General features: G+C 44.1%; 2 protein-coding genes across 2 annotated transcripts; both read left to right on the forward strand.

The window, feature by feature from the left end:
- Window positions 1-6,117: 6,117 nt before the first annotated feature.
- Window positions 6,118-7,032, forward strand: LOC129333998 (mas-related G-protein coupled receptor member H-like). The gene has a single exon (XM_054985921.1). The coding sequence runs from the start codon at window positions 6,118-6,120 to the stop codon at window positions 7,030-7,032; it is 915 nt and encodes a 304-aa protein (XP_054841896.1).
- A 4,165-nt stretch (window positions 7,033-11,197) lies between these two features.
- Window positions 11,198-12,100, forward strand: LOC129333999 (proto-oncogene Mas-like). The gene has a single exon (XM_054985922.1). It carries the CDS (start codon window positions 11,198-11,200, stop codon window positions 12,098-12,100), a length of 903 nt encoding a protein of 300 aa, XP_054841897.1.
- Window positions 12,101-12,454: the final 354 nt, after the last annotated feature.

Here is a 12,454-nt window from a genome sequence, read left to right on the forward strand (position 1 = left end):
TGCCCTGAGCCTGCTGGTGTGGGGAGGGTGGAGCATAAATTGAATATAAATAAACAAACAAATAAATAAAATGTTGATAGAGGAAACTCAGTGTATAGTCCAATGAAAATGTCAACCCAGTGTGTTGCAGCAGTGAACAAGGAAGAGTATTTGTTGTTATTTGTTGAAGGGGAAGAAATCCAGTTTGAGGAAGTGGTTAAGAACAGCAGGACTATAATCTGGAGGACCAGGTTTGATTCCCCATTCCTTCACTTGAAGCCATCTGGGTAACATTGGGTTAGTCACAGCTCTCTCAGAGCTCTCTCAGCCCCACCCACCTCACAGGGTGATTGTCGTGGGGATAAAAATAATATACTTTGTAAAATGCTCTGAGTGGGCATTAAGTTGTCCTGAAGGGCGGTATGTAAATTAAACGTTGTTGTTATTATGTGCTGCCAAGTTACCTCTGACCTATGGCAACACTATGAATGAAAGATCTCCAAAATGTCCTATCATTAATAGATTTGCTCAGGTCTTGCAAACTGGAGGACGTGGCTTCTTTTATGGAGTCCAGCCATCTTGCTTTAGGACTTCCTCTTTTCCTATTGCCTTCCACTTTTCCTTGCATTATTGACTTCTCCAGAGAATCTTGTCTTCTCATGATGTGACCAAAGTATGATATGCTAGGGATTATTAGGAAAAGGTTCCAAGTTCAAGTTCAGTTTATTGTATATAGCCTTTGGCTGCTACAAATTTACAATACCATCAATAGAGAGGGATACAAATTGTGTACACACTAAGAATCAGCAAATACACAGAGAATAAGATGTAAAGACAGGAACCAGTTTTAAAATATAGCTACCTCACCATATTCTTATCTACCGACTCTACACTAGTCCGAGGGCCACATTTTTGACAGGAATTTTATCTGGACTAAGGTCACATCCACTGAGGGGAAATCATTTCTGTTATCTGACACAGATGCTTATGTGTCCTAGATAAAAGTAAAGGTAGTCCCATGTGCAAGCACTGAGCCGTTACTGACTCATGGGGGGATGTCGCATCATGATGTTTTCTTGGCAGACTTTTTATGGGGTGGTTTGCCATTGCCTTCCCCAGTCATCTACACTTTACCCCAGGAAACTCGCTATTCATTTTACCGACCTCGGAAGGATGGAAGGCTGAGTCAACCTTGAGCAGGAAGGAAGGCTGAGTCAACCTTGAGCCAGCTACCTGAACCCGGCTTCCGCCAGGATCGAACTCAGGTCGTGAACAGAGCTTGGGCTGCAATACTGCAGCTTACCACTCTGTGCCACGTGGCTCATTTATGAGTCCTACAGAGTCTCATTATTTGCCCTTGCTGCCAAGAACATACGTTCCAAGGTGGCAAAGTGAACCTAGACAATTTTTCTTTTACTATTCTTATTGTAGTGAGTTTGTAGCTATTGTGCAGTTACTGATCTGTGTGCAGTTCTGTGTGCAGTTTTGATCTTCGTATCTCAAGCAGGACGACACAGAGCTGGGGAAAGCACCGAAGAGGTCAGCCAAAATGACCAAGGGGTTACAGCACTTTTCCTATGAGAAAAGATGGAAGAGTCTGGAACTTTCCAGTCTAGATCAAGAGGAACGAAAGGAAATACTTCTTTACGTGATTAAAATGTGGAATTCACTGCCAGAGGATATAGTGATGGCCACAGGCATAGACAGCTTTAAGAAGATTCATGGAGGATAAGTCTATCAGTGGTAACCATGGTGACTAAAGGGAACCTCTTAATACCGATGCCAGGAGGAAACATCAGAGGAAGGCCTCAGTCTCTATGCCCTGTTGTTGGCTCTATAGAGTAACTGGACAGGATGCTGGACTCCTGCTTTCATTCTGCAGGGCTCTTCTGATGGACCTGATCCACATATCTGTTGGGATGCCAGTCTATGGGACAGCCCCTATGCCAAGGAAGGACCATAGGGGTGCCATTCCCCTACGTGGGGCAGGGGATCCCCTGCTCCCACCCTCCATCTCACCCCCACTTACTTGGCCAGTGGACGACACGCTTCCCAGGGCATCCCCCCATGTGTTGCGGCACATCCCTGCACCCACAGCAGCCCGATTTGTGCCCCACAGTGGGCCCAATTCAGGCTGAATCATGCTCAGCAGCAGGCCGATTTAGCCCCATGGTGGGCATGGGAGTGCTCCCAAGCTGCCCCTTGACCCTCGTGATGATGTCACTTACCAGAAGCGATGTCACTGTGCAAGCAGGAGCACGCGTGCGAACAGGAAGCCAGAACACACAGTGCAGGCCCCTGATCTCTTGCCGAGGGAGTTGGGAGACTGGAAACCCTAAAGAGGAATGAGAACTCAATGGGTTGTTGAGTCGATGAGGGTCTGAAGAGATAAAGAAGAGGAAAGAGTCTAAAGCATCTCCAATAAGGATTTGTCCAGCAGCTCCTTGAAAACTGCCAATGAGGGGGAACCCACCACATCCCTAGGCAGCCAATTCCATTGCTCTTAAAGTGAAGAAGTTTTTCCTAATATCCTGTTACCTTCCCTCCTGTAGTTAAAACCCATTGTTTCAAAGTCCTATCCTCTGCTGCCAATAGGAAGAGCCTCCTCCCCTCCTCTAAGTGTCAATCTATCATATCTCCCCTCAGCCTTCTCCAAACTGAACATTCCCAGGTCCTTCAGTCTTTCCTTGTAGGGTTTGGTCTCCAGGCCCCTGATCATCCTCATTGCTCTCCTCTGCACCCATTCCAATTTGTCCACATCTAACCAACGCAGTATATAGTGGGACAATGACATCCTGAGATTTGGATGTTATTTCTTTTTTGATGCACCCCAAGATTTCATTGGCCTGTTTGGCTGCTGCATCATTCATGTCTAGCTTCCCATCCACCCATATCCCGAGATCTTATTCACACACACTGCTACCTAGAAGTGTATCCCTCATCCAGTATGCATGCTTTCCCATTTTTGTTATCCAGAACTATGTTCAATCACATCTTATTCAAATCTGCCCATTTCCCAGTGTGCTCAGATCTTACTGAATTCCATCTCTATCTTCAAGGGTGTTTGCTACTCCTCCCAGTTTGGTGCCATCTGTAAATTTAATGAGTAATTCCAACCATGTATCCCTTGTGCAAGTCAAGTCAATTTCCTCTGCTTGCATCGACCATGTCAAAAATGTTGTTCTGCATCTCACTGATCTGGCATTGCATAACATTCGAGAGAAAGTGGAGAAAGAAAAGAATTGTCATGGCCCAGTCTGAGAGTGCAGTCTCCTCTGGAGGAGAGGAGCCTCGTGTAGCCAGCCAGGACTCCTCAGGGGAAGAAGAGTTCTGTGTAGCCAGCCCTAGCCCTGACTCATCAGAAGCCAGCAATCAGGAGCAGCAGCTGCTGACTGATCAAAGCTCACAGCTAGCAGCTGAGACACCAGCACCTTCTAGCCCCAGTACCACAGGGGAAGCTCAGCCAGGAACTTCCACAGGGGAGGCTCAGTCAGGGACTGCCAGCACCACAGGGGAAGCCCAGTCAGGGGATTCCACCCCCCCCCCCAGGCTCACCCATGCCTAGAGAGCGCCGCAGACAGCGCCAGAGACTGGAGCTGCAGGAGAGACGGCGCAGTGCTCGTCTCCTGAGCCAACGCCAGCTGCTGGAGAGCGACGATGAGTAGCATCAGGATGGAGCCCCAGCAGCTGGCTGAAAATCACGCCTGGCTATAAAGCCAGTCAGGAGCAACTGCCAGGTGTGGAAGCAATGTGTCAATTACCTGCAACCACTTCCTGGCACCTTGCATCCCACTCTTGCCTGCACCTTGTCTTGATACCCTCGTGCTCTGACCTAAGGACTGGACTGGACTTGGCTTGGCTTTTTGGATCTTGGACACACCCCTGGCATTTACCTTGGGCTCTGACTACAGACTGGACTCGGCTTGTGACTCTGGAACACTCCTTGGCTTCGTGTTAGTACCTGGGCTACCAGCTTGGGCGGGCCTAGCCCATGACAAGAATCCTGCATCATTCACTTTAGGGATACTACAGTGATTAAATAGGCAGCCAGCATCCTTGCCTGACACTGGACATCTTTAACAAATTCTGCCCACCGTCTACCAGCTCCCATCTGCACTGGTATAGAGCATTCACCATATGTCATGTTCTAAGTAGGAATTCCCATCTAAAACCACAAAAATACATCAAAAATACATCACATCCAACATGCCAGTGTGTCCATCCATAATACAGCACTCCTGGCCTACAGCCACGATGAACTGATGTTAGCATTCTCCAATAGGTGATGTTTCTATGCATGTTGCTTCAGTTCTATGGTTAAGTAGCTGTTGGAGTTCTCTTTCTTCTATGCTATTCATCTCCCCCCCATATTTGAGCGACCACATATGGTTAAGCCGCACCTCCACCTCCATCAGATGTCATATGGTTTTTACATGGTGAGCTGGTGTTTTATTAGAAAGCTGTTTTGATTTATTGTGATTTTATCTTGTATATATTATCTTCTGTTGTGACTCACCCTGAGCCCACTTACGGGGAGGGCGGGATATAAATATAATAAATAATAATAAAATAATAATAATGCTGGGGAATCCTTCTTGTAGTCATGCACAGTGGCTGGGCCCCAGGCAAAGAGCCACAGGCCAAGAGCCCTTGTGCGCTCATCCTTCATTTCAAGCCAAGAGGCTCACACCTCTTGAAGCATAGCTTGGAGTTAAATGCTTAAAAGGCTCCTCCTCATCCACAAAAATACCTAAAAAGCATCAGAAAAAGCAAATTGGTTGGGTGATGGGCGTTTCCTAGGCAACAGCACTCTATTTACAAGCCTTCATGGGAATCTCCATCCAAAGAGCTTTTCTTTTCTAAAGATGGCTCAGAATTAAATGCTTAAAAGGGCCCTCCCCCATCCATACACATATGTAGGAAGGATTGGGGAAAGCAGTTCACTTGGGGGGAACAGGTGTTTCCCAGGCAGCTCCATTCTATCCACAAGCTCTCAGGGGAATCTCTACCCCTGGAGAGTTTCTTTCCTAAGACAGCCTCTGAGTTATATGCTTAAATGGATGTTCTCCCATCCACACAAACAAATACCTAGAAAGCATCCGAAAAAGCAAATTGGGTGGGGAAATGGGCATTTCCCAGCCAACAGAACTCTGTTTACAAGCCTTCATGGGAATCTCCATCCCAGGAGAGTTTCTTTCTCAGGCAGGGCTCAGAATTAAATGCTTAAAAGGGTCCTCCCCCATCCATACACATACCTAAGAAGAATCAGGAAAAGCAGGTCACTTGGGGGGGGCAGGTGTTTCCCAGGCAGCTCCACTCTATTCAGAGTGCTCCCCCAGCCACACAGACAAACACCTAAAAAGTATCAGAAAAAGCAAGTTGATTGGGGAAATGGGCATTTCCCAGCCCACAGCGCTTTATTTACAAGCCTTCATCTGCATCCCAGGAGAATTTCCTTCCCAGATGCAAGTCTGTTGAGTTCATGCAGAACAGCTGTGAATTCCAGCTGAACTGATAGGCATTGACAAAATTGCCTGTGCAACGATTAGGCATGCTCGAACTGCTGTGAAGTTGGACGGTTTTTGTAATATGTCACTGATTTATCATTGTTCGGATCAACTGATGGGCGAGCAGTTTGCTGGGGAGGGATGGCTGCACAGCAACACTCACACACACTCAGCTTCCAGGAATTCATGTTGTCTCTTACATCCCAATTCCACTACCGTACAGACAAAGGGTTGGGAGGTGTGGGGAGGTGAGCAGCCCAACCCTCATTCGCCTCCCCACTTCTCTGCTCATCTCCCCGCCTGCTGCACTACCGGGGCACCCAGCTTGCTGGGTGCTGAGGCAGGCAGCAGCAGCGAAGAGGCCCTCCCGGCGTGGGGTCTGTGGATAAGGCACCCCCTCAAAATTTTGCACCCTGAGCAGCCCCCTGCCCCCCCTGCATGCTATGCCTCTGCATAAATAAATCCCCACCTTCCCCCGCCCCATGAATTTCAGTGCAGGGGGACAGCAGTCATAGGATGCAAATCTGAACTACGTGGTTTATTCAGCTCCTTTGCAGTAGCTGAATCTCTCCTTGTCTTTTTTCTCCTAGCAGGAGTGTTTGCACAAGAACATCCAAAGCAGAAGTTCAGTATGGAGAACAAGTTCAGTTTTGGATTCCAACCTTATGACGATTTACCATTTTCAGAACTGTACAAATACCTTGGTGATTCAGTTATGATTGATATCTGTACTATTTTTGTCTGCATTTTTGGACTTGTGGCCAATGGAATTATCCTCCGGCTTCTTGGCTTCTGTACTAAGAGGAATCCTTTCACCACCTACATCCTGAACTTGACAGTCTCTGACTTTGGGTTCCTGTTATTCCTTTTACATATAAATATATTTGTCCGTATAAGAAATGTTTTGATGCCCTCCTATGATCTTTATACAGATATTTTGCTTAACCTTCTCTTACTAACGCACAGCAGTTGTCAGTTTCTGTTGACCTTCATCAGCATTGACAGGTGTGTGGCTGTCTTCTTCCCAGATTGGTATTGTTGCCACAGGTCACCAAATTTGCCCACTGCTCTGTGTGCCTTCATATGGGTACTGTTATTCTTGCTTTGTGGAATCCAACTAATCCTGTTTTTTACTGGAGCAGATGAGTATTTTGATTTGACAGTATACCAGTATTTTGTGATTGCATGTATATGCCTCCCGCTGATGACTATTGCCACTCTGACTCTGTTTATCAAAGTCAGCTTTAAATTACAAAGACATCAACGTGGAAAACTTCTAATAGTTATCTTGCTCATTCTGCTCTTCTCCCTCCTCTTTTCTTTCCTGACAAATGCCCTTTCGATTGCCATTTATTTTAATGTTGTTTTTGACCATCTACTTGACTATATGTTTCTATGTGGCTCCCTAAAGAGCAGTATTAACCTGCTATTTTTTTTATTGGTTGGGAGATGGAAAGTCCACCGATTTCAGGAAAATGCAAAGGTCATCCTCCAAAGAGTTTTCAAGGAGGAGGAACCTCAACACACCATTCAAACTGAGTTATGAGGCCATCATTAGAACTTCTAGATTCCAAAACGGCCAATGGAACGGCAACAGTTTCCATTTCTTTCGATGTTTCATTTAAAGATATTAGAACAGTTTGTCTGAACTGCAGGTTCTGTGGCTAAAAATGAAGCTACAGAGCTGATCTCTGCCTTTGAAAAAGGATAAGACCATTTCAAGTGGATGCCTAATAGAGAGTACAGCACAGGTCTTTGGCGCTTCTTTTCCTATCTCGCCCTCAAACTGAAGTCTGCTGTTTAAGATGCCCTAAAAACAAAGAATTCAGCTGTTCAAAGACTAACAAACTATCCAGAAGGTCTAGGGTTATCAGGCCCCTACACCCTTCCAATGTGTGTGTATGAGGAGGGGACCAAGTACTTATCAGCAGTTGTCCTATTAGGTATATGCTTTGTGCATGTATGTTTCCAGCACCAGGGCCGAGTGTGCTCCTGAGCTTCATGTGGGGCCAGTTCAACCCATTGGGGACCACAATTGGCTCCTGAGAAGTGCAGGAAGATGCCTGCCATCAGCAGGGTGTCACTTGAGGGACTGACATCATTGCACCCTGCTGTGAGCATGCCCACTGTGCACTTGCCCAAGTTGCCAAGCAGTTTGTCACCTCCCAACAATCACCAAAGTTTGGCGGGGAACAGAGCAAACATTTGGAAGATTGCCCACCACCAGCAGGCAACTGGAAACCCCAATCCTCAGCCCTATGCAAGCCACTCCAGTCCTCCATCTGCACTGTAGGGATAATAATATTGCTCTGTGTTACAGGGCCATTGTAAGAATTACTGTGGTAATGCAAGTGAAGGTTATGAATGCTGAAATCAAAATGGAACTGGGAAATGTCATTCTTTATTGTGGCAAAAGCTGTTTGCAATGCAGGATTTTTTTTAAAAAAAATCAGAAATCAGGAGAAATCAGAAATCATACACCAGTCAAACAAGTTGAGTGTGATCTAGAACTGGTTGTCTGTAAGCAGTTGTTGTGACTCTACTTATCCTTGTTAACCTAATCTTTTGGTCTCCAATAAAGGTAGTTGAGAGAACTCCTGTCATCTTTTGTGTGAAGCCATTGCTTAAGAGAATTAATTGGGGGAAAGGGAGGGTTTTGTTAAAGATGCTGAGAGAAAGAGAGAGAATGGCTATTTACCAAAGTGTGGAAGGTTTCCAGTTTAATGAGACTGAGGAAGCATCATATATCTAATTCACAAGCAGCCCTAACTAGCAGATGCTTAAACCACTGGATGAGGGCCATCTGGGTTTAACTCCCCCTCCAACAAATGTGCTTCCTGTGAGTAACTCATCTAACTTTCACTTTATTTCTTCTATTAATTTCTATTTCTTTTAAAATTGTATTTACTTCTATTTCTATGAAAATATTAGAATATTTATTTCTATTATTTCTGTTTCTATTATTTTATTTCTATTATCATTTCTATTAAATATTTCTATTAAAATATTATAATATTTCTATTTCTATTATTTTTATTTCTACTGCTATTTGTATTAACTTTTTATTAAATATTTCTATGAAAACATTAGAATATTTCTATTTATATTATTTCTTTTTCATTTATTTCTATTATTTTATTTATATTAAGATTAACATTTCTATTAAATATTTCTATGAAAATATTAGAATATTTCTATTTATTTCTATTTTTATTTCTAGTATTACTTCTATTAAAATATTTCTATTAAATTATTAGAATGCAGGGCCTAGGGAGCAACTGGTCACAGGGATAGGGCAGACATTACCAATTGCAAGAGTTCTGTTTCTTCAATCAGTCTGGTGTGTAGCAGGTGAGAATTTGACTTAGGAAACTGCTAATTTCTTTGCAAGCCCAAACCAGAGATAGAGAGCTCTGACAGCAGCAGTAGGATGAATTCTTGAAGAGCAGGCAGGAGAAAGAGCAGCTCTGCACTTCTTTAAGGGAACATTTTAGAATTTCTGTTCTTTTTGCATTACTGGACACCATTTCATCGGTCTTGCCTTCGTTCAGAGTTTTATTTTTTTCTGAAGAGCACCGAAGGTCCTGTCTGTGCCAATGTTGCTATTTTCATCGCAATTATGATTCAGTTATATCTAGGGTTATACCTGAAAAACAGGGAGTGTGTGGTGTGTGTTTGCGCGTGGGGGGGGATGTTGATCTTCCTATCTTGATAAGCAAAGGGAGACTGGAGCACATCACACACAGGCTCTGCAGTCCTGATTATGTCACTTCTGGTTTTAACAGGAAGCTATGGAATCTCAGCAGGCCCAAAACATAGTGTTTGTTTGTTTGTTTGTTTGTTTGTTTGTTTGTTTGTTCGTTCGTTCGTTCGTTCGTTCGTTCGTTCGTAGCAATTTCATAATTGCTTGCCAAGCCACAAGGGTGCTGTCACTGACTTGACTCCCCCTTCCCCCCATTCTCCAGTTGGAAATGATAATTTAAGAGAGGGATCTATAAAGCCAAGGTTCTACTGAGCTGCATGCGCAAGCACAGAAATGCCTTTAATTCTTATTATATTGGTGGCTGTAGCAGTGAAGGCCAGAAGATGTGATCAGGCTTGAACAACAAGCAGAGTAGCCTTCACATAGCCTGGGGCTAAGGTTGCCAGGTTCCTGGGAGAAAAAGCAGTTGTGGTGGTGGGGGTCATAGCGGCTGTGATCAGATCCTGGAGTTGGGAGGTGAGGGGTCGGATCTCCTATACTTCTCCTTTGCGTTCATGCAAACTAAGCAAAAAGATATCCATCATGAACAAAAGTAGTTGCAGAATGACAAAATAATTAAGAGCATTTACAGTGCAATCTTAAGCACAATTTCTCCAGCCTAAGCTAATTGAAATCAATTTATTTATTTTACTTTATTTACTTTGGATTTCTATTCCGCCCTCCCCATGGAGGGCTCAGGGCAGATTACAACAGTTTAAAAACATATTAGAATGAATTTAGACAATTAAAAACATAAATAAATTTAAAAGAGAATTCACTTGTAAAATATACACTAATTACAATCAGATGGTGGTGATCGATAGGCAGCAAGCGCGGCTCAAGATAGAGCCTTTTCCCAGAGCTATTCTACTTCCCCAATCTGCCCTTGATTTCAGCTCATGTATATATTGCTATTGGGACATAAAAATAACATGAGAGCCTTTAAAAACAGCCGAAGTAGGGAGGAATTCAGGTTTTATATTCTTCTCCATTTCCCCCCCCCCATTTTTCTCCATTTTTTTCCAGCCAGCAGCAGGCCAAGTCATATGCCTGGCAGAACATCTTTGTCTTACAGGCCTATCTGGCCCTGGTCTCAGAGCCAAGCTACAAGTGACGCCTTATACGGGTTGGACACTTGTCAGCTTGCCTCAAGTTTTGATGGGAAATGTAGGCGTCCTGGTTTACAGCTTGGCTCTCTATTACAGCTGCAAGACCAGGACGCCTACATTTCCCATCAAAACTTGAGGCAAGCTGACAAGTGTCCAATCTGTGTCAGGTGTCACTTGTAGCTTGGCTCTCAGTAGACAGAGAGTTCCCCCAGGCTGGAGCCAGGACTGAAAATGCCTTGGCTCTGGTTGAGGGCAGGCGGCCCTCCTTGGGGCCAGGGGCCACCAAAAGATGTTTCTCTCCCAACTGGAGCTTCCTCTGGGGCACATATGGGGAGAGGCTGTCTCACTTAAACAAACTCGCTCATTTTAGGATTGCACTTAGAGTAATCTGTTGTGAAACTCATCTTGTTTTAGTGAAACTATCAAAGCTCCATAAGGCTTTTTTTCAGCGGTAACGCGGTGGAATGGAGTTCCGGCACCTCTTGAAAATAGCAATAGTGTATGAAAATAATATTATTTCAAAGAATCTCGTGTGTTTCTTCCTCATTTCCCTCTTGAGAGTTCTGCCACCTCTTTTTTCAGGAAAAAAATCCTGCTAGAGATGAAACGTCTCTTTCCCCCTTTGGAAATACTTCTAAACCACAAACCACCCAATTTTGTTTCCCACATCAATCATGGATTTTCAAATTGACTTAATGCCTGAGGATATTGTAAAGTTGAATTTTGGCAACATCACCATTTCAGATGTGTAACAAAAACTGATTTTGTCCATCCTTGTACTTTTTATCCTAGCAGGTGTGTCTATACAGGCAGACCAAGTACCCTAAAAGAAGATGCTGAGTATGTTGACCAATTTCAGCATGACAAACCAGACCGAATATGATGATACAGAGAGTGATACAGAATGGTGGGAAAACTTAAGTGAGTACTTTGAACAAAGGATTATTTCCTCCGTAATCCTTTTTATTGGCATTTTGGGATTTATGGGGAATGGAATTGTCCTCTGGTTTCTCTGCTTCTGCATTAAGAGGAATTCTTTCACTGTCTACATCCTGAACTTGGCTGTTGCTGATATCGGAGTCCTCATAACAATGACGATATTTTTTGCTGTAGGAAGTGCCTCTTCTATGTTTATATATGTGGAGCTCATCATATTCACATACAGCACTAGCCAATTTCTACTGACTGTCATCAGCATTGACCGGTGTGTGTGTGTCCTCTTCCCGATTTGGCATCGACTTCACCGACCATCTCACTTGTCCACCATTGTGTGCGCTGTCATCTGGGTCCTCTCTTTCCTGCTTAATGGAACTCATTACATACTTCTTAAGACTGAAATCCTGGGAAATGATCACCATCTAATGTTCTACCAGTTTTTTGTGAATGCCCTGCTTTGTGTCCCACTCATGATTGTCTCTACTCTGACCCTATTCATCAAAGTCTGTTTTAAATCCCAACAGCGTCAGCGAGGAAGACTTTTAACAGCCATCTTGCTTACTCTCCTCTTTTTCCTCCTCTTTGCTTTCCCACTGAATGCCAGTTACTTGGTTTTTACTTTGTACACCAATTCCCTTGCCTCTCCGATGCGGTATGGCTTATTATGCGCTTCTTTAAACAGCAGTATTAACCCATTTATTTATTTCCTTGTTGGGAGAAAGAAGAGCCAGTCTAGGGAAAGCATGAAGGCCATGCTTTGGAGGATTTTGGAGGCGGAAGAAGGCCATAGAGAGGGCGAGCAAATTTCCATTCAAACCCAGTTATGATGCCTTCAAAGAAACTATTTTGTTACATTATTATATATGCAGTAGAAATGTAGCAGTAGAATCTCACAATAGTCCCTGAAAATGGTGGCTCAGGTCGCAGTGGTTGCCAGGTCTTCTTTTTTCCATCTTCAACAGACAAGGCAGCTTGTCCCTTATCTCTCTACTCGTGACCTAACTACAATGATCCAAGCAATGGTCACCTCTAGGCTGGACTACTGTAACGCGCTCTATGTAGGGCTTCCTCTGAGTATGATCTGGCAGTTGCAGCTAGTTCAAAATGCAATGGCTCGTGTTGTCACCGAAGTGCCAAGTATTGCACATATAACACCAGCATTGCGCCAGCTGCATTGGCTG

The sequence above is a fragment of the Eublepharis macularius genome, chromosome 7 (assembly GCF_028583425.1).
Source record: "Eublepharis macularius isolate TG4126 chromosome 7, MPM_Emac_v1.0, whole genome shotgun sequence".
Classification (NCBI taxonomy): Eukaryota; Metazoa; Chordata; class Lepidosauria; order Squamata; family Eublepharidae; genus Eublepharis; species Eublepharis macularius.

Bases quoted from the DNA above. Each gene is read 5' to 3' on its own strand.
- LOC129333998 (XM_054985921.1), top strand. From the start codon at position 6,118: ATGGAGAACAAGTTCAGTTTTGGATTCCAACCTTATGACGATTTACCA.
- LOC129333999 (XM_054985922.1), top strand. From the start codon at position 11,198: ATGACAAACCAGACCGAATATGATGATACAGAGAGTGATACAGAATGG.